This window comes from Andrena cerasifolii, chromosome 5 (genome assembly GCF_050908995.1).
Source record: "Andrena cerasifolii isolate SP2316 chromosome 5, iyAndCera1_principal, whole genome shotgun sequence".
NCBI lineage: Eukaryota > Metazoa > Arthropoda > Insecta > Hymenoptera > Andrenidae > Andrena > Andrena cerasifolii.
In genome coordinates this window covers 16,166,483-16,194,416 of record NC_135122.1, presented here as the reverse complement: position 1 = coordinate 16,194,416, position 27,934 = coordinate 16,166,483, and the positions used below count along the sequence as shown (strand labels likewise).

Here is a 27,934-nt window from a genome sequence, read left to right as displayed (position 1 = left end):
ACAAAGTTGATACTATCTGTCTTGCGGATTATATTTAACGATCAAATTAGTGAACGCGTGTCGTGCATTATCCTTCTCGAGTAGGTGCAGAGTACATACGTGTAATCTTTTTTCATCACCCCGATGCATTATCTACACGTGAGTATGTACACAGCTACAGCATCGAGATTCGAGGAAGGGAGGGGAAATTTAATCTTGACCTCGTTGCTACAAGCCCTATGCCGATGAAGGCGATAATGTATTGTATCGTGTATCTAGCAGATTGATATCGCTATGTCACCGGGCAGGAGCATTTTATGGTAATATGTAGTAGGTAGGATATTTCTAGGGCTTTTCTATCGTACGCTAGGTAAGATGAACGAGCTTCCGTCAAATTCTCTCGCCTCAAGCGCTGCCGCACAGGCGGCACGCTCGATAAACCCACACATTTAGGTACGCACATCGGTACTGTATCGACCATTGATTTCTGTTGGAAAAACTACTGATCGAGAGCCAAGAGAGAGAGGCAAGGGAGAGGTTTTCTCCATACATCGCATCGCGGAAGGATAGAAAGCACGGAACATACTTCACTGCATAGGCTGGAATTTTGAGCGTGAACGGTGATCGGCTAGAAGGGAAAGTGGTAGAGGGTTACTCCAGCCAAGCAGTAGCTACAGACATCCAAATAAGGACAAACATCTGAAAGCGTCGTGGAGAAAGAAGAGTAGAAACCAGCATGGAATGGCAGCGGATGGCGATTGAGGCGGAGACTACCCTTCTTCTATTTGGGATCTGGAACGCCTAAGAAGAAATCAGGAGATGCAGGTTGAAAAGGTCGAATAAGGATGGAAGCGAGGATGACGAAGAGAAGCGAGTGTTCGGAACCGCGACGCGAGGGGTAGAGGACAAGGGCGTACAGTGGTTGCTATATAGGATCGGTGGCCTAAGGGAGGTTGGTAGGCCAAAATGGGCAGAATCCTGGAGGCGCGCGCGCGCCCGCGTGGACGGGGATAACGAGGACGCGTCGAAAAGAGAGGGAAACGCATATCTAGTCCTAGCAGGAGTAGTAGGGGTTGGAAGGCTTTGAGCGTTGGTGGGGGGAGGCTGACCGGGTTGAGGGGCAGCGTGGTGCGGTGCTGCACAGCACGGGAACGGAAGCAGGATGGTAAGTATTTATATAGTTCAGAGCGGAACACGGGAAGGTACGAACGCCTAGGAACGGTGGAAACGGTAGGAACGAGGACAGTGGCAGGTGGAGGTAGAGGAGGTAGAAGAAGTGGCGGAGAAGGAGAGACGGCGAAGTGGGGGCAGGCACGTTAGGGGGTGGCAGTAGGATTCTAGGGGTTGGAAGCAGCTGAGAGCAGTATGCGAGTAGGTCATACAGCAGAGAAGAGCGGTAGTTCGCGATTGTGCAGCGGTTCGTCCGTTCAGGTGGACGGAACGTACGATACTCGTCCGGCCATCGCTACACCTTTCTCTTCGCATCATCGATCCAGAATTCCTCGGCTGATCTTATTCGCCGTTCTTCGCCAGTATCGCCGACTGCCGCCGTCATTCTCGTTGTCGTAGTCAATTTTTCATCGCTGCTACCGTTGTCGTTGCCGTTGCCATTACCGTTGCCTCTCCGCAAAAGGACACCGTCGGCGATCAAGAGAAATGGACGCTCACGTGGAGGATGAACGGCTGGACGTTACTGTCGTGTAATCAATGGCCGCCCCTGGTGGATTATCGGCCCGGATCGTGAGCTACGACAAGTAAACAGTTCATTGATTTCCCTAGGAAGCCAGCACTCGAAGCACTCCGAACCGTTCTTCCGCGGCCCCGATAGTCGTTGGTCTCGGTAAGCCCGGATCGCTTACCTTTTCGATGGGATTTCTCTCCAGCGATCCAACAGACGGAGGATCCTTTCTTCCTTCCGCCATCTCGAGCACGTCGGATACGGGAAAGCGTTGCATCGCGCCTCTGCTACCTATCGCTCGCCTTCGGCCGATAGCCCACTCGCACGTATCTCCTCCAGCGTTTAATCCTTTCGCGACAGAGTCCAGGCGATTGTTCAGGGGCTAATGAATCAAGACGAGAAAGAGGCGAAGGGCGAGGAGAGAAGGAACACCCGATACGCTTAACGCTTCTTCCGATGAGTTTTTTCCAAGACACGCAGCACGGAGAAGACTCTTGACGTTTAAAAACACTTTCCACTTCACGGACTTAACGGAACGAGAGAGTAACAGAGCGAGTGAGCGAGCGAGCGCGCGCGCGCGCCTGAGAGAGAGCGAGAGAGAGAGAGAGAGAGGGAGAGAGAGAGAGAAGCTTGAGCGGATAAAATTGATCGCATCATCGTTCAGCTTGCCGTGCGAGACCGTTATTGAAAGACAAACTTATTGTTACCGTTGATTGTTATTTGTTGTTCGTTTGTAAATCTAGCTGTTGACTGTTGCCATTCAACGAATCTACGGTGCTTAGCTGTACTTGGACGTTGGGACGAACCGAAGGGACGATTGCTAACGGACGACTCGCCGATCTGTTTCTATATCAGTATACAGTTCTCGCGGAAAGAGTAATCCCAGATTGTGTCTTTCCGTAGGGAACGTGTTCGGCCACGTTAACAGCTGTCGTCGGATAATTCGAGCAGTCTAAATCGACCGAGAGGGTCGAACTGTTCGTCGTAAATACTTGCCTTTCACGTTGTAACCGCGCGTATTCGTCTGCCGTTGTTGAATAATCAAGTATCCGTCTCTCTCTCTTTGAAGAAGAAGAAGGAGAAGAGGTGGAAGCAGAAGAGAGAGAGAGAGAGAGAGAGAGAGAGAGAGAGAGAGAGAGAGAGAGAGAGTGAACGGGGAAGAAGTGGAGAAGATAAATGTAAAGGGAAAGCCAAGATAATCCAAAGTCAGCACTTCCTACCGGAACAGGAACAGAGCAAAAGACCGAGAGTGAAAGAGGGTGAGAGGGTGAGAGAGTGAGAGGGCGAGAGAGTGTGAGAGTGATAGAGTGATACACGGCGGGTGGTGAGAAAGAGGAAAGGAAAAGGGAAGGTGGAAGGTAACTGTTTGCTTGGACGGGAGCAACGAATTGATCAAGTGCTTAAACGGTTGGACTCGTTGAGCGTATTCGGATGTCAATAGGAAACGATACAACGAAATCGAGCGGCGACTATCTTCGAGAAAGCAACTGAGAAACTCGCGATTAGCAGAGATACAGAGACAGAGAGAGAGAAGAGAAAAGGCGTAGCGACGACGACCGAATGATGCGAAGCGGCTTAAAGTTTAGAGAGATCGAGTCAAAGGGGGAGGAAGAGGAAGCAAGCTGTCGGACGAGGAACGACAGCGTTTTCTTGCTGGACTAGATGCTTGTTGCGGGCGAGGTTCTCGCGAGTCCTAGAGGATTTCATCATACCCAGTGTCCGCATCTACCGGAGGGTAGATAAGATCGAAGGCTGACAATTGGAGCGGCAATTAGAATTGGCGACAGCCGCGCCGCGCCGTTTCGATTCGGTGAATACGCATCCAAGCAGAGGAAGGTGGTTCGGCCGAATCGATCGGAGGCAATCGAAGCCGGCGACAAGTGACAACAAACTTTATCCATCCGTGGTCTTTCCACGGGAAACGATCGAATATGGAAATTGCAGCCTCTGCAATGTTGGACGGCCTGAAAAATAATCGAATCAGCAAGTTGGCACTGTCGCGGTTCTTGTCGCAGAGTCTGTGAGTAAATTAACCCGGCCGTTCGTCACGAGCACGTAATCGATTCGACGCGATACGAGTAACGAGGGTGCTCACTGCTCGGAAGCATCGGCACGTAGCGCGCACTAATTGATTGCTTGGCTTTTCCTATGCTTCCGCCGCGTAGGTAATTAGGTATCGTCGCGTCCTGTCGTTTAGATAGTTTTTAATACCTTAAAATTAGTATCTACCTATCATTCCGAGCTATTATTCCCCGCGGGTTTCCCAGTAACTACGCGCAAGCATAGAGTTCTCCATTGGCGCATACACATTAGCGCTACCTGCCTATTAAGTAGGCATAATTGTCGCGTAAATCCCACTGGCGAATATGTATAGAGGTGTATAGGTACCTAACTACGTACCCAAGTATATACACCGATCGCTTCCTTCCGCTTTCTATTTTCGTTTTTCTTTCGCTTCTGCTCGCACCACAGTGCTGACACTGCTGACGAGGAAAACATGTACGCGAGAGTTCCCTTAGCTTCTGCTTGTCCAGTAATCTAACTCTTTACTTCTCCCGACATCAAGCTCTCGGCGATTGCTTTTCGACGAGACGCTAAATCGTAGGTTAAAAGAGTAGGTACGGCTTAACAAGCTTCGTAATTTCCAGATAGTATCGACTGTTTCGCGTGTGCCCTTAGCTATTTAACTGCGCATTTTCGCGACAATCGCAACTGCGTTCAGGAAGATGCGCGACCATAGAAATAGGGGAAAGTAGGGGGAATCGGACGAGAGGTCTGAATGAGAGAGCGGGGTGACGAGAGGAGAGAAGATCGAGAACACATCTCGGTCGGTAGAGTCTTTCGAGCTGCTTCTTTACATACCTGGGTGTATGTAAACGTTGCAAATACTGTTAAAGGCGAACGCAGAGTTTATGCATCCTCGGGCTTTACAATCGCGATTGGAAAAAGCGAGCTGCGACTATACGAAGGGGAGAAAGTAAATATGGAAACGTGTTGCATTCCGATTCTAATCCGACTTGTCTTCCTAACTCATTGCCAGAAAAGAAGCCGATTAAAATGGACAACATTGTAGCATGCTTGGTTCAATGCTTGCTCGCGTTTCCTTCTCGACGTTGATCGTCGAGTTTCCACAGCAATTCGGCCGTATTAGAGTAGGTAAGCTATGTAGCAATGCGGGAATCGACTGAGTAGCATTGCTTCCGTTTCTTCCATGCCACCGATCGTCACGTCTACCGTGGATTAGAAGATTCTATGCATGCGCAGGTACATGTAAATCTATGTAAGCGAGAACGTTGTCGGTGAGGTAGGTAAATGTTGCCAAGCAACGGTCCCTCCGATACTCGGCGTCGCGTCGTCCTAACTACCTATTCGTTTGATACACTATTTTTGCCAAGGTTCTTCTTTCATTTCACATACGTGTGTATGTATAATATATGTAGGTACTTAAGCGTACACTCGGCTGCGCAGCACAAACAGCCATCGTCTTACAGCTGCTACTCCATTAATCGATGCTCCAACTATTCGTGGCGGCAGAGCTCCTAACCGAGACACTTACATGTGCCGTGTTCTACCTTCTTAAAGCTTTTTCGTTCCGTTATTAGATGAGGCGACAGTGCGCTTGATCGCGGTATGCCCGCAACCCCTTTTTCTTAGTTGCTTTTATTTCTTATCAGGTTTTTCCATACGACCATGAAGGTGCGCGTAATTGAAAGGACACCGATGCTGGCCCAGTTTCTACCGCGCCGCGGCCACCCCCGCCTCGGGCTTTTTAGGATAAAAGAGAAACGGGAACAACCTCTGGCCGGGTCCGTCATTTCAGCTTCCGTTCGTGGATCCTGACCTCGCGGGCTCGTGGTTTCCCTTGCTCCTCACCATCTCGATGTCTCTCCATTGTTGCTCGTCTCTCTCAGCTTCCGACGTTTCAGCTTTCGAATCACCCCGGTCGATACAGCTTGTCCGATTTACGGATCAAACGGTGCTATCGCTTCACCGACCATGGCATCTTGCGCAGCATAGCGAACTGAAATCGATATAAAATCTAATCTGCCTTGGATAAAGAACCGCGGTCAACAGAGTAGTACTCGGTTCGCGAAAAAGGCACGGCTTTCGTAGAAAGTGCTGGTGATTCGAACGTGGTAGTAAAGAGGGGCAAGAGGAAGCGGTGGAGGTGGAAGGTAGCGATAGGGGTGGAGTGGTAGCGGCGGAGGTGGAGGGTGGCGATAGGGGTGGAGTGGTAGCGGTGGAGGTGGAGGTGGAGGGTAGTGGTTGTGGCGGTCGCGTTACTGGTGGTGGCGATGGTGGTGGTAGTGGTTCAGGTGGAAAATAAGGGGACGAAAAGGAAACTATATAATGGAAAGGGACCGAGGAGCAGAAGGAGAGGAGGTCTGATAAAGAGGTGGAGAAGCGACAAAGTCCAGAGAGAGTAGAGTAGACTGGAGTAGAGTGGACAGTAGCGGTGAGGTGAGGTGAGGTCAGGTGAGGTTAGGTGAGGAGAGGAGTGGGGAGGAGAGTAGAAGCGAAGTGAAGAGAAGAGAGGAGAAGAGGAGAAGAGGAGAAGAGAAGAAGAGAGAGGAGTGGGTTGGATTTAGGAGGAGAGGAGAGGAGAAGAGAAGAGAAAAGAGGAGAGGAGAGTGGAGAGAGGAGAGGAGTGGAGAGAGGAGAGGAGTGGAGAGAGGAGATGAGTGGAGAGAGGACAGGAGAGGAGTGGAGACAGGAGAGGAGAGGAGAGGAGTGGAGACAGGAGTGGAGACAGGAGAGGAGAGAGGAGAGGAGAGGAGAGGAGAGGAGAGGAGAGGAGAGGAGAGGAGAGGAGAGGAGAGGAGAGGAGAGGAGAGGAGAGGAGAGGAGAGGAGAGGAGTGGAGACAGGAGAGGAGAGGAGAGGAGAGGAGAGGAGAGGAGAGGAGAGGAGAGGAGAGGAGAGGACAGGAGAGGAGAGTGGAGAGAGGAGAGGAGAGGAGTGGAGAGAGGAGAGGAGTGGAGAGAGGAAAGGAGTGGAGAGAGGAAAGGAGTGGAGAGAGGAGAGGAGAGGAGAGGGAGGGTAGGGGAGAAGAGGAAAGAGCGAGTCGGGAAGGGGGCGTTGGATCCCCGTGCGTAGGAGAGACTCGCCATGGGGCTGGGAGCTCCTTCAGCGAGTATCGAGGTGGCGCCAATGTATCGAAAGCTCGAAAGCATCGATGCGTGTGTAACTCGGACTTTTTCACGGTAGTGAAAGTTCAGTCGGTGATACGACGCGGTTGCGGCGAGAAGGAGGCGAGCTCGCGCATTCCTGGCGCAAAGTTGCAGCTAAACGCAACAGGACGCGGTGCGTCTCGACCTCGTTCATTTCCATTCGAGTCACTTCTGATTATACGTACCTACGTGCATACTTTCCTTTCATTGATCGCGACCGACCGCGCTTTCCTCTCACATTGGAGTTTGTCACCCAAGGAACTCGGTTCTCCCTATCCCTCAGACCCCATCAGTCCTTCATATTCTGCAAACACCGGCCAGCTATCCGCCGTAATCGGATTCCTCGCGAGAGCCACGCTCGTCGATCAGGGGGGGAAGTGCGACGCGGCGTTTTCGTGATCGTTGAATTTTTCTGCATGGAACAACTACTATCTAAGTAGCAGTCGCGTATCGGTAAACAGTAAGGCGAAAGTTAGACACAAGTATCGGAACATTGTGGAAGAGGTGGAACGGGACGGGCGGAGGAAACCGACAAGTGTCGCATGTCGCGTGGCGATCGTTAAAGTTCAATCGTGATTCTACGCCTACGCCTACGCTAAGCATTCTTCGAATGCATGGACCGTGTAACAAGTGGCTGGAATACCTAGATTCGTCGTGATCGATCGATTGCTTTGATTTTACATCCTGTGAACGATGTAATTTTTTCGAGCTGCACATACTCGAAAGTGATACATAGCTACATAGCTTTCTACATATCACGCATTTCCCTCACTTACACACAAACACACACACACACACACACTGTGTGCATAAGTATGTAAGTACGTATGTACAGGCAAGCTTCCGTCGATACTTTAACGTGAGTCGAAATCTTTGAATCTCTTAAATCTCAGCTTAGCCCTTCTCAAGCGTTCCAAGCATCTACATACTTACGATAGGTCTATTAATTTCTTCGGCGCGCATTCCTTTACATCGCTTCGATTTGTTTACACGGCCCAGCCCCCTTATTTCACTGCTACACACGCGCGTGACTTTACAGGGCCTGTTGAAGTCTACATACCTCGTTTCTTACGCTCGATTTGGATAATTCATCTTCCGCACCTTCTTTCTCTTCGTAACGAAGTCGTATGTACTATATACCTATAATCGCTGCGCCATGTCCCGTGAATTTCTTGCAACTGTCACTATTCGTAAGGCTCGTATACGCGAGTCACCAGTGTGGAAGTACCTGCCGATATTTGAAGAGAGAAATTTACATGATTATTGTTGCAAGTAGGTAGCAATCATTCGAAACCGACATACAGTGGCTACTTGAATTTCGAATAAACGGTCTCATTTGCCGAAGAACAGTTCTACCGTTGCTATTCCAATTCCGATGCGTTTCGGTTCATTGACAAACCCCAGCAACGGGGAATACATAGAAACGAAACTCACGTTTTCGCGATAGAGTGAGAAAGAACGAGACGTTTTTTTGCTTCTCATTGAATATACATTATAGGTACATAGGTATGTACATAAACACATATGTATGTACATACATATATGTATGTATATGTATGACGCGCGAACATTGGCTAGGAACCTGTTGCTCGAATGTACTTCGCCATTGACCGAGCCCAGCCACGGCCAGGAACCCTCATACCTTTCCTCTGTGCGCGTGCGTCCCGATCGATCGTCTAAACGTTGATTTTACCTCCCGTGAAAAACTCTGCCTCTTCGCTATGGCAAAATCACGATCGAAAACAATCCATTCGAAGCGATCCTTCAATGCCTGCTCGACGTATCGTTAGCTTATTTGTCTTCCGAAAGTGAGCTAAAAGGTATTTCCATCTTCGTCGAGTGTTTCTGTCATGGAGAAGTAGGTGGCGAAAGGAGAGCGCGATAGCGGGGCAGCGGGATAGCGGGGCAGCGGGGTAGCGCGGGGGTAGGGGCAGGCATACGTCAATAACGTCGACAACAATACATCGTTAGGCTAAAAAAAGAATGTGTTCAGAGTTTTTGAAAGTATCCGAGAAAAAGTCAGAGTGTCCCGTATGCCTATGATAATGTGCGCGCGCCGTGTTTATCGACCTTCGCGAACTCGGTTGCCACGTGCGTGACCCAACACGTCCCCCACCGTGTTCGGGATGCAATCGTTGATAATATCGACTTTATCTCGGATGGCTCATCTACGAACCGATTCGTTCTTTTCAATGGTAGCCATGATATTATTGCCAGTAACGGTGATCGCGAGTAGGTAATTGTATGAATGATGGTGATAACGATGATAGATGTACCAGTAGTAGTGGTAGTGACTAGTGACACTATATAGTGACTAAAGCATGTCGGCGTTGGCGTCGGCGTCAGAGTCGCGGTCCGGGGTAATGGCGGCGGTGGCTGTAGTACTAGCGAACGTAACCAAGATCGATCCAATAACCCCCTTCCTTCAACCAACTGACCAACCAAACGTCCGTCTAATGAAGCAAGCAAATACGTTCCATCAACCGACTTAACGTCCGAATGTGTGCGATCTTTCGTGTCTATTGTACGCCTCCGTTCTGTTGCTTAGTTGCTGTCCGTTATTTTCACTACCTACTTTCCATCAACGAAACCGGCAACATGCGAGCTTCCGCGCGGTATAGAATACATTCGTCAGCCTGGCGTCGGCGTCGCTGGGAGCACAGTTGCTCGAGGAACAACGGTTGAACACACTTCTCGAGATGGCGTCGCGATGCAATGCGACGCGACGCGACGGGACGCGAATATTTTCACGCGCGGGACATCAACAATTTCGATTCTCACGGCTGGCTTCCCATCTGCACCGCGATAGGTTCCAAATATTTCGCACCGATCGCTTAGAATCCCTCAAAAGTCTGCTAAGCAACCAAGCTCGAAAATCCTCGTACGTTACGTAGGCATGGCATAAGTCACAAGTACGACAGAGCCAAGCGTCAGGGTTCGGATCCGATCCACTTCCACGCGAGTAGGATTCGTTCGAGTCGCGTTCAGGCGACGAGCGCGACTTGGAGTAAACGAGCAACGAGAGACGGGATACTCTACGAATCTTGAAAAAGAGTGAGACGCGTGGGACAAGAACGTACATACCTATACGTATGTACTTATTTGGGTGCGAGGCGACCGTTTCCTGTTTCGATTCGTCCGAACAGATCAAACTTTCATGACGGGAATGTGTGTGGATTTTCGTGGTAGTCGTGACTAAAGACAGTTTCTCGGAACAATAAAACCATGTGGGCTGCTGTCTCGAGGTCTTTGGAAATACTGGTTGCCTTCTTCGAATATTACACGACCAGGTAAGAAGTGTGTGTCAAGCAGGTATCGCTTTACTACAGTCCCGCCAAAACAGTCTACCTACTAACTGTCAATTGCAACCGACCAAGCATCTGTGAATGATAACTCGCGCTGCCGGCGCATTCTCTCTGCTTCGCTTTCTCTCTCTGCTATCAACCCTTTCTCAGTCTCTATGGCTCTGTATGTAATTCTCTTCTCTTGTCTTCTCTTCGCGTCGCTCCTCTCCTCTTCGCTCCTCTTCTCTTCTATTCTCTTCTATTCTCTTCCCTTCTCTTCTCTTCTCTTCTCTTCTCTTCTCTTCTCTTCTCTTCTCTTCTCCCCTCTTCTCTTCTCTTCTCTTCTCTTCTCTTCTCTTCTCCCCTCTTCTCGTCTCCCCTCTTCTCTTCTCTTCTCTTCTCTTTTCTTCTCTTCTCTTCTCTTCTCTTCTCTTCTCCCCTCTTCTCTTCTCTTCTCTTCTCCCCTCTTCTCTTCTCTTCTCTTTTCTTCTCTTCTCTTCTCTTCTCCCCTCTTCTCTTCTCTTCTCTTCTCTTCTCTTCTCTTCTCTTCTCTTCTCTTCTCTTCTCGTCTCTTCTCTTCTCTTCTCTTCTCTTCTCTTCTCTTCTCTTCTCTTCTCTTCTCCCTTCTTCTCCCCTCTTCTCCCCTCTTCTCCTCTCTTCCATTGTCTTCTCTTCTCTTCTGGACGTTCATTCAGTATTGTCTTTCAAATTTTCACGCAATCTCGCGTTCAAAGAGAGTGTTGAGAAATAAGTATCCGACTCGAGCAACTATTCTTCTTTCGACTAAGTGGAGAAACGTACCACGAAAGGTTAAGGTTGCGACACTGGCAAGTTCACTGACGAAACTACTTGGAATCTGCAGTTGGGACGAGTTCATTTATTTCATTCTAGTGTTTTTTTTTATGTCGAGTTGGGAATTCCCGAGACTCATTAACTCCTGTTTTATTTTTTTTTTTGTTTCATGCCTCCTTTCGGCGTTACGGTTGGAATCCAGAGCGCAACTGGAGTAAGTATACAACGAGTTGGTGAATAACGACAATTTTAATCGATACTTAACTTTTCTCGTACCGCTTCACTTGACTCTTCTATCTTCTCTTTCAATTTTCCTTCCTAATGGGAAAAATTTTCGTTCGCGGATGGGCGCTGCTTTACTTGAGTAAGTAATTCTATTCGATCGATCTGTCTGTTCATCTACATAATTCCGATTCCTCGAACCCGTTGTTGCTTTTAAAACATTACCACCACCCTGTCTCTTTATGGACGCGTGCGCTATCGTACAACTCTGTACATAACTGGCGAGCAATCTTTGTGTCTTGTAGGAAGCACGTATCTCTATCCGCTTTTCGCTTTAAACTTCATTCACCTTGCAATTGGCTTACTTCTCTTTGCCAACCTATTTAAGCAGGGAAAAGCAGAGAAGTCTCTCTGTAACAAGTCGATACGATATCAGATACATATTCGGTATCGTAAAAGTCTACTCTGTTCAGCCTACGTGGGTAGAATGTGTAGATGGTGGCTCTATAGAATATAGAATATACAACAGAGTTGAGCATTAACTAAATAAAAAAAGGATATACTTCCGAATAGCCCCAATGGCCGATCGACACGAGGTTTGAGGGGGTGTGGACCCTAAATCTAAATTTGTAGCTTCGGGTATTTATTAGTTTCCGAAATATTAATAAAAAATTATTGTTAACTTTTTTTACATTTTATTATTTTTTTTTTAACTGCGTACACGTAGCCCCAACGGGGATCCATCCTCCATCATTCCATTCGGAAGTACAGCCTAAAAAAATTGTTTAATTAAGGATCAAATAAAAGTTACTTTAATTTTAGATTATTCGACAAATAAAGTTAATTTTTTATTCGATGAGAATTTATTCGATGAACGAAGTTAATTTTTTTTATTCGACGAGAGTTTCAACTTCAGTGTCGAATAAATCTTTCAACTTTAACTGTAACTGTAACTTTAACTTTATTCGACAGTGTGTTCAGGGTCGAAATTTTTTTTAACAGGTGTTCGAGCCGCCGAGGGCCTCAAAATTAAAAAAAAATAACTTTATTCGTCGAATAAAAAATTTAACTTTGTTCGTGCAATAAAGTTAACTGGGACGAATAATTTTTTAACCTTTATTCGTTATTCGAAATTTGATTTAAATAAAAATTTTGCCCATCTCTGATATAGAATATAAAGTGGCCAGGAACATGAGTTTCATTTACTATATTCTGCGTATGTATTTAGCTTAGGTGGCACCCAAATGTTGTCGTTTCTCGTAGTTGATAAAGTTCGGTGCGTTTCGGCGGCCGTTCAAGTCGACGTACTTATATACACGTGTAGTCGTTGTGAGTGCGCTGTCCTTAATTTCGATGACGCGACGCAATCGCCAATGTTGTTGATACCATAGCTCCAGTACAATTTATAGAGAATGTAGACTGTAGACTATTGTACTGCTAGAATCTGGCGTTAGACGAAGAACGCACGAGGAACTATGGCGTTGTAAAATTGTGAATACGTGTGAGGTAGCATAATACATAGGTACTACATAGGTACTTGGCGAGACTTGGACGACGACTTGGACGCAGTCGGCCAGGAACGAAGGACTGGTGGTTGGGTGATTGATAGTCCAGTGAAATTAGGATCTGCCTTCGGAATAAATCCCAGCAAACTAAATACTGGTACGGGCCTCTATTTTGTCGTTTTAAACAATATTTCGCGAATATCTAGTTATCTATCAGTTTTGCGACAAAAATAGTTATTATAAAATTTATAGCTTAGAAAATTCTCTACAAAAAAGGTGCTATGAGTTTTTTTCGTAGGAGTAATCATTTGCATGTATGTCGGGTTACCAAGTTTCAACCCCCATACTTTTGACAAGGGACTATCTCGAACCCGAAAATTCAAAAAAATATGAAACTTTGTAAATACGTAGGGGATGTCCTCCTGATTACAACGCAATTTTGTTTGCTGCCCGAATTCACTCCAAGAGGGTGCAATTGACCTCTGAAAATGTTTCGATTTTGTATTATTACTCGCGAACTATAAGAGATAGAAAAAAAAGTGTTCAGGAAAAAGTTACATCTTTTAATTAGGACTATCATTTGGTAACTTATAGTCCCTACAGTTCTTACGGTTCGCGAGTTATAACACAAAATTGAGAAAAAAACGGATTTTCAGGGGTCAATTTCACCCCCTAGAGTGAATTTGGGCAGCAAACAAAATTGCGTTGTGATCAGGAGGACATCCCCTACATATTTACAAAGTTTCATAATTTTTTGAATTTCCGGATTCAGGATCTTCCCTTGTCAAAAATACGAGGGTTGAAACTTGGTAACCCGACATGCACGAAAACGATCACTCCTACAGAAAAAACTCATAGCACCTTTTTTGTAGAGAATTTCCTAAGCTATAAATTTCATAATAACCATTTCTGTCGTAAAGCTGCTAGATAACGATATATTCGCGAAAACAGTTTTTATTTCTCTTAACCCTCTGTAAAATTTTCAGCGGCGGTTGGATCGATTGGGACTTTCGACGTATTGTCTGAAACGACCAAATAGAGGCCCATACCAAAATTTAGCTTTGCCTGATAGTCTAATTTCACTGGACTACGAGGAGAAGTGAATTTTCCACCGGCGTTGAAAGAATGATAATCTGGTGGTGTTTTAGAACAACTGGCAGTCCGGCGAACAAATCGGCGGCGTCTACGGTTGGAAGCGGTGGAGTCGGATCTAGCGGGAGTGGCGGCAGCAACGTCGGCGGTGCCGGCACAGGTGGGATCGGAAGCGCCGGCATTGGAGGGATCGGTGGGGCGTCGAGCGCGACCGCTGGCAGCTCCGGCGGCGCTGGATCGGGTGCTGGATCTGGTTCCGGGTCTGGGTCAGGATCCGGTTCCGGGTCCGTACCAGGCATTGGAAATACGAATGCTGGGGCGAGCGGCGTTGGAGCCGGAGCTACCACGGTTTCCGGTAGCGGTGCTGGCAGCGTTCTCGGTGGTAGCGGAGAGCCTCGTACGCCAACCGCGGGAGCGCAAAACAAACAACTGCAGAACGTCAAAGGGGATCATCCTTCGGTACGTTTATTTCTCCAGACTTTAACGTTACCCAGTTCTGCCCTTAACGGAACAGTTCGATTCTTTATGCGGACTAGGCTCGGCACTGTGTAAATGTACCTACGACACCTACGTGTTTCGAAAAAAAAATAAAGTAATATCTATTTAACTACCGTCTGGATTTCTTTTCCTTTCAGAAAGCCTTCCTGCAAAGCAGATCCATGTCCTTGGTCGACATGTACATCGACAATTCGGAACCTAGCGAAAACGTTGGCCAAATTCACTTCAGCCTGGAGTACGACTTTCAAAATACTACGCTTATCCTTCGTATCATACAGGTCAGGGAAACGTTCACTCTGGAAACCACGAAAAGTTTCTATCGCGTTCCCACGCTTACACTTTGGCTTTTCGTCTCCGTTCCGATTATGGGATTCGGCGGAATGTCTCCATTGTGACTTGTTGTTTTAAAGCCAGTTCCTCCGTGGCGTGTGAACGATCGCGCTCGATTTGGTCTAGTTGAAAGCGAAGAATTTCTTGTTGCGATTCAAAGGGCCGGAAAAGATTGTAAAGGGAAAGAGAGCAGAGGAGAGGGGAGGAGAGGAGAGGGGAGGAGAGGAGAGGGAAGACGAAACGGAACGGAACGCTAAAGGAAAGAACACGGAGACGTTTTGCATAGCGTCAAGAAAAGAGACGACGGGAGGGAGTTGCCGCGAGGAAAGTGGCGACGCGCGTAAAGATCCACGATTGATTTCAGGGTAAAGATTTACCGGCGAAAGATTTGTCTGGAACGTCTGATCCGTACGTTCGCGTGACCCTTCTGCCGGATAAAAAGCATCGACTCGAGACGAAAATAAAGAGGCGCACGCTTAATCCACGATGGAACGAGACGTTCTACTTCGAAGGTAAGCGAACGAGCCGCGCTGCCGAACGACGGAATGTCGCCCAATGCGAGTCTCACCGTTTCACCAGCTCACCCGTATCCTTAGGGTTCCCGATTCAAAAGTTGCAGAGCAGGGTGTTGCATTTGCACGTGTTCGACTACGATCGATTCTCCAGGGATGATTCCATCGGGGAGATGTTTCTGCCGCTCTGTCAGGTAATTCCCGTAATATCTACCCCTTTTTATCCGGCGTTGGAGAGTTTGCACGGTGCGCCCGTGGTTCATTGGTCGAGATGACTGCCGTAGGTGGATTTCTCGGAGAAACCATCGTTTTGGAAAGCTCTAAAGCCTCCAGCAAAGGACAAGTGTGGAGAACTATTGTGCTCGTTGTGCTACCATCCGAGCAATTCCGTGCTGACTTTAACGCTGTTGAAGGCGAGAAACCTCAAGGCAAAGGACATCAACGGCAAGTCAGGTGAGCTGGACGAATATACCTACGTATTTGGTTCTTTCGATCATGCGAATCGAGGACATAACGTCGGTGATACTGCAACAGATGAGCAGTTTGTAAATACCGCGGTTCTGCATTTCACCGATTTTACAGGAGGAAGAAACAACTTAATATTTCAGCCATTTTAAGGGATTTCTTGGACTGAACTTTTTTGGGTCAGTTTCAGCACGCCTTGTAATAAATAGTAACATCAATTCGTCATAAAAATGCTTAATTGCTGTGCAAAGTCACTTTCACGCACCAAACGTGCCGTCACTTCACCTGATTTCTCTGTAAATGCGCGGTTTTGTCGCCAACTTGCTAAGAGAGACAGGTTCACGGTATCCTTGAACCTGCTGGTTCCGTTGGTAAAAAGGCGGCTTCCTATTGGCTATTTCACATGGCGTGACTTTTAAAAAAAGCGAAACAGCGCTTGGCAACCGTGGGCACGAAATCTCAATTTTGCTACTTTTGCAGATACGCGGTATTTACAAACTGCTCGTACGCGGTGTTGCAGCATCACCGACGATAAGTACATGTGTTTCTACCTATTATGTACATACTTGGTTTTCCTCGACGCGTTTAGATCCTTACGTAAAGGTGTGGCTGCAATTCGGCGATAAAAGGATCGAAAAACGAAAGACACCAATATTTAAGTGCACTCTGAATCCAGTGTTCAACGAAGCGTTCTCCTTCAATGTACCATGGGAGAAGATTCGGGAGTGCTCGTTGGACGTAATGGTAATGGACTTTGATAATATTGGCCGAAACGAGCTGATTGGACGGATTCAATTAGCCGGTAAGCTAAAAGTGAGCAGTATCGATGAAGGGTTGCTGCTTTCCAAAAGACTCCACTTACTGTTGCGGGCGAAACAAACAGAATTGATAGGTTTGGGACCTATTGTGTTTCAGGGAAAAATGGTAGCGGGGCGAGCGAAACGAAACACTGGCAGGACATGATCACGAAGCCGCGGCAGACGATTGTTCAGTGGCACCGACTTAAGCCAGAGTAAACGCGTTCGAATACGCGTACCGTTCGCAATTCGTGGGAACATCGGAACATCCTCGACCTACGCCAGATCAGCAGCTCTCGAACTTTGAAAGCTTCTACTTTATGGTACTCGGTGTTTCCCGACAACGCCAAACCGATCGAAACTGTTGGCTCCCGCTCCCGCTCCGTAGCCTAGGAATGGCCAAAAGCGGCGACTGAAAATCTTTTCCTCATTCTTGCTCTGTTCTCTGGTTAGCCCCGTGTATAGAACAGGGGAATCGAATAGCCGTGGCGAGCAAGGTTCTCTGGTTTCCAGTAACACGACCAGTATCGAATCTCGAATGATCGCGTGAGAAGTTGTAGTGACTCGACTTTGAATTCCAGATGAACATCCATTTCCAGCGACGATATCTCCCTCGTGTTACGGCCAACAGACGCATTCCTTGGCTCGCCCATCGACACTTGCTGTTTCTCTCCGTTTCTTTTCTCTCCTTGTTTTTCGTGTACGGCGACGACACTCGGCGGATGTATCGCGTTCACCTTTCACACGAAAACTAACCAGCTGATTTTTCACGCGAGATTGCGTGCCGACTGCGCGTACATGTACGTATACATACAGTATGTATCTACTTTGAGCGGCCAAGACGCTCGAAAATACGACCGATCGATATTATTTTCCACGATTTTATTCACATTTACATACATCGAATGTTATTTTTATGACTGTTTTGCACGCGTAAGTACCTAGTACGTACCGAGTACGTAATACCGTTGCTTCGAATATTGATGGACAACGGCGCGGCGATTTAGCGTTTCCTATGCCTCGTGAATCCGGTGTCTTTCGATTCCTGTGTGCCACTAGAAACGAACGTGTTACCTTTTTTACCCAACATTCGGATTACCTACAGTTTGAAACGTCACGAACCGAAACGGCCAACATTCCTAACCGAACGCTGGGCTCGACAATTCTGCCTTAGGTAGGTATATCCTTTTTATCGCGACTCCGTATCCCTGATATTGATCGACCTCCCTACTCCGCACCCTACGTTTCCCTTCTCTCTTTCTAATTCGGTCCTTTCGCCCCTTCTATACACGTCTGTACAATAACGAACCAACCACTTTCTCGGTTCCCTCCACTGGCTGTCGAAAATTTGAACACTGACTCGTACCTGCGGCGTACGAAACGCTCCCTGTCCTCCTATGCATCGATATCGATTCGTTTCTATCTGCATGCGTTTGCATCGTGTTGCTATTAAGATTTACGAGCAATTGGAACAGGACACCGGGATGTTAACGTTGAATTCTTACTACGTAGTAGGGCACGATAAAGCAGCAGATATTTTTGACGGAACTTTTGTATCGACAAAGTCGGAGATTTTTTGGAAACAATGAAAATTGTGATCGGTGTTATACCTTGAATTAATCTTAAGCGTTATCACATCTACTAGTTTGCTGTTGTTGACGATAACGTAGAGCGATCCCCGAGATCGAATTCAGCCGTGGATTTGCAGATTTTGCGTACATGCAATAACATACATATGTAGGTATATGGGTGTGCATGTACATACTTACATATGTATATTTGCGCTCGACACATGTATGAGTGAGCGTGTGCCTGTAAGGTTGGTTTCAACGACACATTGTGAAAGAAACAACGGCGAGAACGAATAGCGTGCATCACGAGGGTCGACACACACGTAGCTTTAGATTTACGCGCGTATGTAGATCGTTCGCGTTCGCTAATCGTAAGATGTAGCGCGATCAGCGCAGCCGACAAATATTTTTACATTCAACGAATAACGAATTTCGCGTAAACGCGGCACCGTCTCGGCTGCATGGGGAGGCTACGAATCGTAAGGGGATCGACCACGTCGCGCCGGGCCACGGGCGAGTTCGAGTCATGCAGCCTCTTCGGACTTGGGCGTGCGCGCGAAACTCATCCAGAGTCACCGTCAAATCATACAGATATGTACGTACATACACGTACAGAACACTTGTTTACGTTACACCACAACGCAGGGTGTACACTGTACACTCCATGTACGTACGGCTACGCAACATTCGGGCGTGTACGCGTAAAGTAAATCGACTAGCACAAAAAAAAAAAAACAATTAGACTAACGTTTGTATGTTGTGTAGATAGCCAATATGTATAATGTACCTATATTATACCGTTGCACGCGAAATGCAAAGTGCGAACCGTGGTACATTTCGATTCGGCGCAAACTCGTTAAAATGGGACGCGTTAAAACGATGCTGCTCGACCCGAGTCTTTATTATATGTATAGAGTTGCCGTCTCGTTCGGCTAACCAGATCCGTGCCATTTAATGGCCCACGTGGACGCGTTTGTTCGCGCGTCGATCATCTATTAGCATCTGTAAATTCCTTCGTCTGATCAAGTGCCAAAGGTAAACGCGGGCGACAAATTCAGATCAGATGCAAAGCGAAAGATCGGAGACCAGACAAGACGAGACCCGACGAAACCAGACGAACGCTTTCGTTTCCGTCAACGCATAATTTCCCGTTTCCTTCACTCGCACTCGCACTGTGCCCGATGCGATAGCAGGGCTAGCACCGGTGACAGATAACGCGACGAGTGGAGGCAAAGTGGCGTGAACCTGGACGACAAGTAGACACAGCTAAAACATTTACGCTGACCGACGATCGACACGGATCTGGCCGAATACGGGCGAGTAGCCTCGACAGAAACTATAGATATACATTATGTAGATATCGCCGTGAACCACCGTAGACACATCCTAGATGTGGACGATCGGCCGGAGACATGTTGCTCTATATATGTGTAATTATTCCGTACTATGCATATCTGATGACGTTGATGATGATGACGACGATAACGATGATGACGATGATGACGATGATAGTCGAAGGTGAAAGACCGGTTGATCGAGCAACCAATTACAAATGTTTGCGGTTTTAACGCGTTCCGTCGCGAAATCGGAACGCGCGTTAATTCTAAAGATTTTTAGAGTCAAACGAATGGTCACGATAAGTAGGGTATACAGCTAAATATGCGTTAGTTCGAACTGGATGCGAATTGGGCCTTATACCATGGATTACCTCAGACGTAAGCAGCTTACGAGTCGAGTTGGAGTTGGAGTTGGAGTTTACGGTACAGATAAGCAAGCGTTGATAGGATTTTAATACGCGTGAATAACACTACAAGGTTTACAAGGTTAAGAGATCCGAGTTGGCGGCTCATTCTCAGATGCTAGTCAGAACCCGCGCATCGCTACTATCGCACGCGCCTTCGCAGACATGTTCGTTCTCTCAGCCTGCTTCTTCTTTCGGACTGGTTTCGATTAACCGGCCACTGGCAGAGGGACGGCGAGAGGTCGTTGGCTGGCGGGGAGAGAGGGTGAGAGAGCGGAAGGTAAAGAGGGAGCTTTGATTCTCATGGTTAGGGCGCGGGACTGTCTGGAAATCGTTGAAAGTGTGAAACTCAGAAAATAGAAAGTAAGGCCGAAGAAAGTTGGAGGCAGTTTGAAAGACGCGTTAAACTGTCAAGACTAGACTGCGAAGAGGAAGACGAGCTAAGGCGACGAAGACGACGACGGGGAATATAGGAATATACGTAGTTAGAGAATGTAGCGGATACAAAGTGATGCGGCCTCCGCTTCCTGGATACGCGACAGAGCCACTTACATAAAAGATTTGCCCGAGGATGCAAGGCGAAGCGGTAGAATTTGCCCGAAATACATATGTGGTTTGCAGGCGAGACGTCGTGCACGTTGCGCGGTACAGGAAAGAATAGAGGCGGAGTGTGGTGAACGCGGCTAGGGAATGGGAAATGGGAGGACGTAGCACGTACATGTTGCAGCGGGGTGGAGTTCTACGATCGATCGTTCGGCTGTATAGAGCTGTATAGATTAAAGTCGAGGCTGCCCTGACGCGTGTCCAGTTTCCGCAGCGCGCAACACTGTATATTTTTTAGCTTCGTATTACATACGTACGCGCGCGTTAGAGATCGATCGTATCGAGAGGGCAGTTTAAACAACTACACAACTAGAGGCCATGTACACGTGGATGTTCTGACACCTGAGAAAGAAGGAGCGCGGGCAAGCGTGATATAATAATATTCAGAGGGATGTCGGCGCGCTTCCGACAAGTCCGCGACGAAATCCCCGCGCGTCAGCTCATCTCGCCCGTATATACTAGGTACGGCTTTAACGCCGTATCGTTTCCGTGTCGTAGTACTATTTACCTACTATTTACCCCTCCGCCTCCGTCATCGCAGAATCAACCCACAACACCTGACCCAGACCAGTCCTTCGAACCTCGCACACTCCATTCCCAATCCCAGTCCCGATGATAGAGCAGAAATACCACTCCCGTCGAAGCGCATCAATTAACTCTTTACGCTTAGCCGTAACCTCGATATCGCTGTGTGTTTCCTTCGAGCTGTCGTTTTGCGTTCAAGTTCAGATCGAACGGAGACGTTTATTATTTCCTGACTATATCGCTTGATGCTCGAGATACGTTATGTATTCGAATAAAAAGAATTTCGTTTGGAGCAACGTTCCCCGGATTGTCGTAAATCTCTCCTCTGCTTACGAACAATTGGAAATTCCAAGGCCCAGTGCCAGGGTCCAGTTCGATCAAGAGGACATTTCGACGACGTTCGTACGTTCGAGCAGCCGCGCAACAGTCGACACCACCGTGAACGGTATTCGTTTTATTAGCAGCCGTGTCTTGATGCCGGCCGTGTCCATGGCCAACTGATACAGATCGGCGTAGAACTGTAACGTCATCAAACAGGTACTTGATTAATACATATATGCAGGTAACTGTTAGAAGCAAGCGAAGAGGATCGAGATAGCGCAGCGCGCTACAGTTTACTTTACCTTGGCGTCACTCTCGTCCAGAGGTAGGTGAGAAAACTCGGGACTGATCTCGGTGCAGCGTATGCGCATAGTTTGCGAAGGTGTCACCAGCAACGTTAGATTTGTACCCTGGAGAACGGAGGAGTTGTGTGGAAGCGGGAGAGGTAAGCCTGGAAACTACTTAAGTAGCTCCATACATATGCCGATGTGAAACATTACCTCCTTGGCAACGCAGCCGTGCACCTCCTTCAACTGCAAGACTATCTGTCTATAGTCGCGAGTCGCGTTCCATCGGGACCAAGCAAAGGTATAGGCGGTGGACAGGAGAGCCATGCATTCCCGTAAGTGTTTCGCCGCGATCGGATGCTTGATCGCCAGCCCTTTCAGATAGCTGACGGCATCTGCTTCCGGAAACAGGTCGCATCCGACCTGTTGCATTCGCTGGGAGGCGATAATAAAATTTTATAAAAATTTATATTACATATCTACCTAAATAGCTGCATACATACAGGGTCAGCATTTTATCTTGCAACCCGCGCTCGCGCGAACAGGTAAAATGGCAACAGCGCCTCACGGACGCATTCCACTACAAACATGCACCGGCCCAGCGTTCGGAGAGCTGCCAGTGCATGGTTATAATGGAATGCGTCCGTGAGGCGCTGTTGCCATTTTATCTGTTCGCGCGAGCGCGGGTTGCAAGATAAAATGCTGACCCTGTGCATACCTCGATTAAAGTCTCCAGCTCGGTATAGTCTCCCAATATATGTTTAAGCGGCTTCGACGCACCACCGACGAGCGAATTCAGGCAGACGCGATCGTCCTGACCACGAGAAAACGAGAATGACTATGTATGTACATACAGAAAGTGCCTAGGAGGGGAAAAGTCGGGCGGCCACGAAGTAGAATATGTATGTTAAGGCTGTTCGAGTACTCGGAAAAAGCGACCCGAGCCGAGCCGAGTACCCGTAAAAACCGAGTGGCCCGAATTTCTTCGAGCGGCCCGAAAGAATCGAGAAGCTTGAATTTTTTCGAGCGGCTCCAAGTATATTCGAGCCGCTCGAAAAAAATCGAGTTTCTCGGTTCGTTCGGTTTTTTCGAATCGCTCGAAGAAATTCGAGTTACTGGGTTTTATCGAGCCGATCGGTTCTTTCGAGCTACAGTAAACGCCCGTTATGAGTCCGTTTTTCCGCCCGTTCAGAGTCCGGCGACTATCCCCACCATTTCTTGGAAGCCTGCGGACGAGAGTGAGAGAACCGGACAACCAGCGAGAGGAAACGAAAGGGTCGACACAGCCACTGGCCGCGCGGAACCATGTCCGCAATCCACTATGAGTCCGCCGCCAGCCCCCTTCGACGGACTCATAACGAGCGATTACTGTACTCGGTTTCTACGGGTACACGGCTCGGTTCGGAAACCGAGTCTCGGCTCGGTACGAACTTCAAGCTACTCGAATAATCGAGTACTCGAACAGCCTTAGTATGTATGTACCCTGACTATAAACTCCGCCTGAACAGTGGCCGCTGTAACGCTCAAGACGACGCCGCCGTAGTCGCGACCACTTTTCCCTGTTTCGGGCTTCAGCTCCCAGCTTTGGAACGGCAGATTCGCAAATTTATAGGAAGCCAACCCGTGAACCCCCAATCTGCCGCTCCTAAACGCGATCGTCTGTTTCTCTTCGTTGTACTTGATGTCGTGAACGTCTTTGGTCGACCAAATACTCTTCTCCGGTATCCAGTGGGCGACCAACGGTGGCTCGAACCAGTAAACGGAGTCGGGCAATCTGTTACGAAGGAAGAACGAGACACGGCCAAATGAACGAGATTTACCGAGTACTGAATACCTATGCTGTTGGCCAAACACCGACTTGAGGGTAATCAGAGCGAGCGCCTCCATCGCGGTCTCCAAGGCTTTCATTTCGGCCTCGATCACTTCAGGTGTTCTCTCAGAGTCCGCCGCTGGCTGCGGTGGCTCGTACGGTCTCGCGAACGGCACGAACCTCGTCTGCTTCGGTAACTTAACTGTAATTCACCTGGACTTGAATCAGCCAGCCGGTAAAGACGGAAACCCGGATAGCAGCGTTAAAGACAAAACGCTGCGCACTCACGAGTCGTCAGCCACGTCTCTCCCCCGAGATCTTTTGGCTGCGGTGGTTGATAGACGAGGTCCACGTGGAATACACCTCCGAGAATCCTGTACCTGCGTAGATTCACTTCGGTCTTTTCGCATCGCGTAAACAACAGCCTTCTCACCTCTTTCCTGTTCTCGTCTGAAAGAACAGAGAGGTGATTAATCGAATATATTGGCCGCCACCACCAAACTATCCAGACCTAACCTTCTCTCTGTTGAATGATTTCGTTAGCCGAGGGTAAGTATGGCAGAAGTTGCGTGGCCGTCGGTAAAATAGACAGCAAGTTCGCCTGGAGTCGCTGTTTGTCTTTCGTCGCGGACTGCGGCCTTTTCGGCCTCTTGCCACGTTTACCACTTCTCTCGATGCTACGCGGTAACGCAGGCGGATTCTCTATCTGCTCGAGTATTGCTTTCTTCTCTTCTATCCTCAAGAGTCTCCCTTCGGCTTGTTCCTCCCAAATTCTAAGCATTTCTCTGAATTCTTTTCTGGAGAAGTGGAGCAAGTCTGCACAGATCGATTGGAAGAAGGTGGCGTAGCAGCAACGCAACTAATCGCGTGGAAAATGAACGCAAGCTGAGAGTAGATAACTTACCGACAGAAGGGTCCCACAGGAGATCCACTGGGAGTTCGGGCATTCGGTACGAGGCCGTCTCAACCGAGTAATGATCGTAAGTTAGCCAGAGTCCTCGAATCGCCATGCGATAGCAATCCACGTCCACGGGCATTTTAATCGTCAACTTCAACTCATGGAATTCCACCTCGATGGGCTTTCTATTCATGAAATGATATAGTCGGTATTATCGGCATTGATACACCAAAGGTAAGCCGTGACATTACCGTTCCTTCTCCGTGAGCCGCTTTGCCGCAATGGGCAGTGGAATCGGGGCCCAAACGCAACACACCGCTTCGTTTGCTGTAGAAACGTATGTGGCCGTTTTCGGGTCCATTCTGGTCATGTTCGTTTCGATGTCACGCAAAAGTCGATAACACGCGTCGTCTATCCACTGTTGCAGCTTGTACCGGAGCTGTTTCGCAACCTGCGTACATCCAGATCACAACGACATCAGATGACGCGTTTTCGTTTCATTGTCAGTCGAAGCCAGGGCTTGAAAACTGTTATAATATCGATTTCGGTTCTCCAAACGGTTATGAAGAACCTTTATTCTGAATAACTGTTAAGAAGAACCGAAATTTCCAACTATTATCTGTTTCAGTTACGGTTCCTATTTCCTTCCCCATGTCGGTTCCATAACCGTTATTTTTTCGGTTCTATATCGGTTCCAAAACGGTTCTAGAATCAATTCTTGTATCAACTTTTCCCTAATTGATATCATTAATTATTGTAGCTGCAGATTACTGTATATGTGCATATTCTTTCCAAAATCCTTATAGAAAAAGAAGAGACATATCATATATAATAAAGCGTTGAAATAAATAAATCAGCTAGATATTTTTTACATTCACACACACTATATCATTCAGAATAGGAAGTTAAAAGTTTCTCATGTTTCTATAAGGATTTTGTAAAAAAGATGAACATCTACGGCAATCTACAGCTACGATAATGAATGATATCAATTAGGGAAAAGTCGATAAGTATAAGAATTGATTCTGGAACCGTTTCGGAACCGATATAGAACCGAAAAAATAACGGTTGTAGTAGGCAACCGGCATTTAGGCAACGGCCTATGATGTGCGATGAGGCCCATAGGTGGCGTCCATTTATGAAGAGTTCGGAAGACAGGGACCGAGGAGAAGTCGGCGTAGCCGTGGTGGCGAACGCGACTGATCAGCACGCGGACGGCTCGGGTTCGATTCCCGGCGCCCGTGGCTCACTTTTTCCGACTCCTACACGGTTATGGAACTGATATGAAGAGAGGAAATAAGGGAACTGTAACCGAAACAGGATTAGTAGTTGGAAATTTCGGTTCTTCATAAAAGGTATATTTGGAATAAAAGTCCTCCATAACCGTTTTAATCAGAACCTTTATATATAACAGTTTTGAACAGTTATTTTCAGGACCGTTTCAAGCCCTGGTTGAAGAGCTACTCTCACCACTTCGCATTCGCTGGCGTATCCGGCCGAGATAGTCGTGGAGAAACGAACAATCCCCTCCAGTTTGGTTAATAGCTGAAACGAACGCCGACACCGTCATCGTCGTTTATCGCCAAACAACTCACATTTCTCAACACCGTCTGTTTACGTACGGAAGTGATCATGCGGCATTTTTCCGCCATGGTGACGACGCTCGCCTTCTCGTACTCCATTGTCCAAAGGAACAGAAAGGTGTTCATGTCGGGTAGCGATCCAGGATCCGGTAGACCGTCGCAAGTCATGTACCTGGCCCACTGAAATTCGGTGGTAATTTAATTTAATTTAACTTAAAACCCGTCCGACGAATACCAACGTTCTCTGTCTCTTCAAGGATCCGCACGTTCTTCGCGTACGCTGCCCAGTGGAGAGAAAGAATCTCCCGCGTCTCCCCGAGCTGCGTTTCGCGATTTCCCTGCTGCTCCCCTTCCACTTCTGCCCTGCGTTTCACGTTGTACTGCTCCAGCTGGATCTCTTGCTGCATGTCCTTTATCATCTGACCTCTGCGAAACGAAACGAAACGATGTAGAAAAGTTCTATGTGTGTAATGAGAGGAGTCTCTGTTTACCTGACGTTTATGGTTTCGACCACATCGTCACCGGCCGTGTCTGCGCGTCTCGGCGTAGCTTTCCGCCCCCTTTGGACCATGGTGCTGGATTTGGCTACTGCCGCGGCCGCGGGCGTTGCCGTCTTCTACGTCGATGAGGACGCGACGAAAGAAAACGATGGCTCGGAATACAATTAGATGCCTATCTAATGTACCTAATAGTTGGTGGGAATGTACACCGAATGGAAAGGAAAAGTAACCTGCAACTGTTGCCACCTCTCGATCTGAAACGCCCACAGTGTTAGCTGAATCGTGGAAAGTTTATGGAAAGATTTAGGAATTTCAATAACCGTCGTCTACCAAGGATAGAACGCGACGGGGCTGATCCACAGATCTCCGAGCTCGCTCCCTCCACGCGACTCCTTCTCCGTCTCCTTCGTCCCGTTCGTCTTCTTGGTCATCGTACTCCTCGTATAAGATTTCCGGCTCCGTTTCGGAAAGAGCATGGCTCGGCCGTGCCGTTTCGTTGCTCGTTATTGAGCGTTCACCGATCGATTCCCTGAACACCGGTAAAACCGCGATATGCGTAGCCATACATAAGGTGGATGTCCGAATTTCTGCTCATTTAAGAGTTAACTCGTCAGAAAGAAGGTGTAAAAAGTTTGTTTGCGATCAAAATTTGCAGAGTAATTGATTAATTGTTTAATAATAAATCGACCAATTCAAAAACTATTTAAGAAAGATATTTCGAGATGTTTAACTATTAGTAAGTAATTTATACTGTTATATAAAGAGAGAGCCGTTTTTTATGTTCGCGCAAAACTCAAGACCTATTGAACCGATCTTCCTCAAATTTTAACACGTTACTCCTGCATACTCTAGGATGGACATAGGCTATGTAGCATGACTCAGAAACGCGTTATTAACATGTTATTTATGTGTAAACTTTTCATGTGAGGGCCTGTTTTGCAGATCACGTGACCCGTGTATACGACAGTCTAATTCAAGCTCGTGCAACACTCGCGTGAATGTTTAAATAATTTAGAATTATTTTGTTGCAACTGTAGTGCAAACGTGACGCATATGATAATAAGAAAAATACGAAAAGAGCAGAAATGGGGACATGAGCAGAAATTGGGACATTCACCTTAGGGTCTCTGCAGGTTTCGGCGAGGTGAGGTCGAAATTCTTCGTCGAACCTTGGAAGATTGTCCACGAGTACGGAGCTCAAATCATCGATCAAATTATCCTGATCTTGTCGCGGCAAAGATATTGCTGACATCAACGGCGTAGATACCATTCCATCGATCGGAGACCCCGACGAATTCATCGTTTCACCATTTTCCTAGGGTGCCGCGAAACAAATGTCGATCGAGCCGATACACGTACATATATGTGCATCTACGCATTACCGGGCCTTTCAAATGTAATCTAAAGAGGAAAGAATAATATTTGCACGCGAAAGAGAAGAGAACAGAAGAGGAGACTCTCGTCCACTTTACGAGCCGCGGAAAATCCTTGGAGATTTGCGATTTATTTTTAAACAAATAGCAAGTTGGCAGCATACACAATTTGCCGAACCTGATAAAAACGATCCATTGTATATTATGCATTATGGATTTATTTAGCTGAATTTAGCACGTAGGGGAGACTGGGGTAAAGTGAGCCCGAAGAAATTTGAAGTCGAATAAAATTTTTTCCTTTCAATAAACATGCGTGGAGACATATTTATAATATAATTTAAACATTATTGTTGATAAAGGACGAATAGCAGTACTTAAGATAAACTTGGAGCATATTA

At 47.5% G+C, this 27,934-nt stretch overlaps 2 protein-coding genes across 16 annotated transcripts; one reads left to right on the top strand and one right to left on the bottom strand.

Moving 5' to 3' along the window:
- Nucleotides 1–1,299: 1,299 nt before the first annotated feature.
- Syt7 (Synaptotagmin 7) lies at nucleotides 1,300–21,064 on the top strand. 13 transcript variants are annotated; one of them, XM_076812154.1, is made up of 10 exons: nucleotides 6,698–6,960; nucleotides 9,974–10,117; nucleotides 11,106–11,117; nucleotides 13,779–14,181; nucleotides 14,358–14,498; nucleotides 14,915–15,062; nucleotides 15,147–15,256; nucleotides 15,347–15,515; nucleotides 16,117–16,329; nucleotides 16,443–21,064. In XM_076812154.1, the coding sequence occupies exons 2-10, from the start codon at nucleotides 10,053–10,055 to the stop codon at nucleotides 16,541–16,543; spliced, it is 1,362 nt and encodes a 453-aa protein (XP_076668269.1). In that variant the 5' UTR covers nucleotides 6,698–6,960; nucleotides 9,974–10,052; the 3' UTR covers nucleotides 16,544–21,064. The 13 variants fall into 13 exon arrangements, 12 of the variants coding, with proteins under 12 accessions (XP_076668263.1, XP_076668273.1, XP_076668265.1 ...); XM_076812153.1 differs by having other exon boundaries at nucleotides 9,722–10,117; XM_076812152.1 differs by having other exon boundaries at nucleotides 9,637–10,117.
- On the bottom strand, nucleotides 19,521–27,543 carry LOC143368915 (dynein axonemal intermediate chain 7). 3 transcript variants are annotated; one of them, XM_076812134.1, is made up of 16 exons: nucleotides 27,281–27,542; nucleotides 26,494–26,750; nucleotides 26,155–26,417; nucleotides 25,903–26,089; nucleotides 25,703–25,843; nucleotides 25,551–25,625; nucleotides 24,332–24,531; nucleotides 24,087–24,265; nucleotides 23,699–23,998; nucleotides 23,471–23,632; nucleotides 23,231–23,384; nucleotides 22,855–23,146; nucleotides 22,091–22,186; nucleotides 21,586–21,807; nucleotides 21,388–21,495; nucleotides 19,521–21,282 (listed from the first exon to the last, which is right to left on the bottom strand). In XM_076812134.1, the coding sequence occupies exons 3-16, from the start codon at nucleotides 26,232–26,234 to the stop codon at nucleotides 21,142–21,144; spliced, it is 2,337 nt and encodes a 778-aa protein (XP_076668249.1). In that variant the 5' UTR covers nucleotides 26,235–26,417; nucleotides 26,494–26,750; nucleotides 27,281–27,542; the 3' UTR covers nucleotides 19,521–21,141. The 3 variants fall into 3 exon arrangements, with proteins under 3 accessions (XP_076668249.1, XP_076668247.1, XP_076668250.1); XM_076812132.1 differs by having other exon boundaries at nucleotides 22,855–23,384; nucleotides 27,281–27,543; XM_076812135.1 differs by lacking the exons at nucleotides 25,903–26,089; nucleotides 26,155–26,417; nucleotides 26,494–26,750; nucleotides 27,281–27,542 and having other exon boundaries at nucleotides 19,521–21,304; nucleotides 21,383–21,495; nucleotides 22,855–23,384; nucleotides 24,332–24,442; nucleotides 25,703–25,753.
- Between the last annotated feature and the right edge of the window lie 391 nt (nucleotides 27,544–27,934).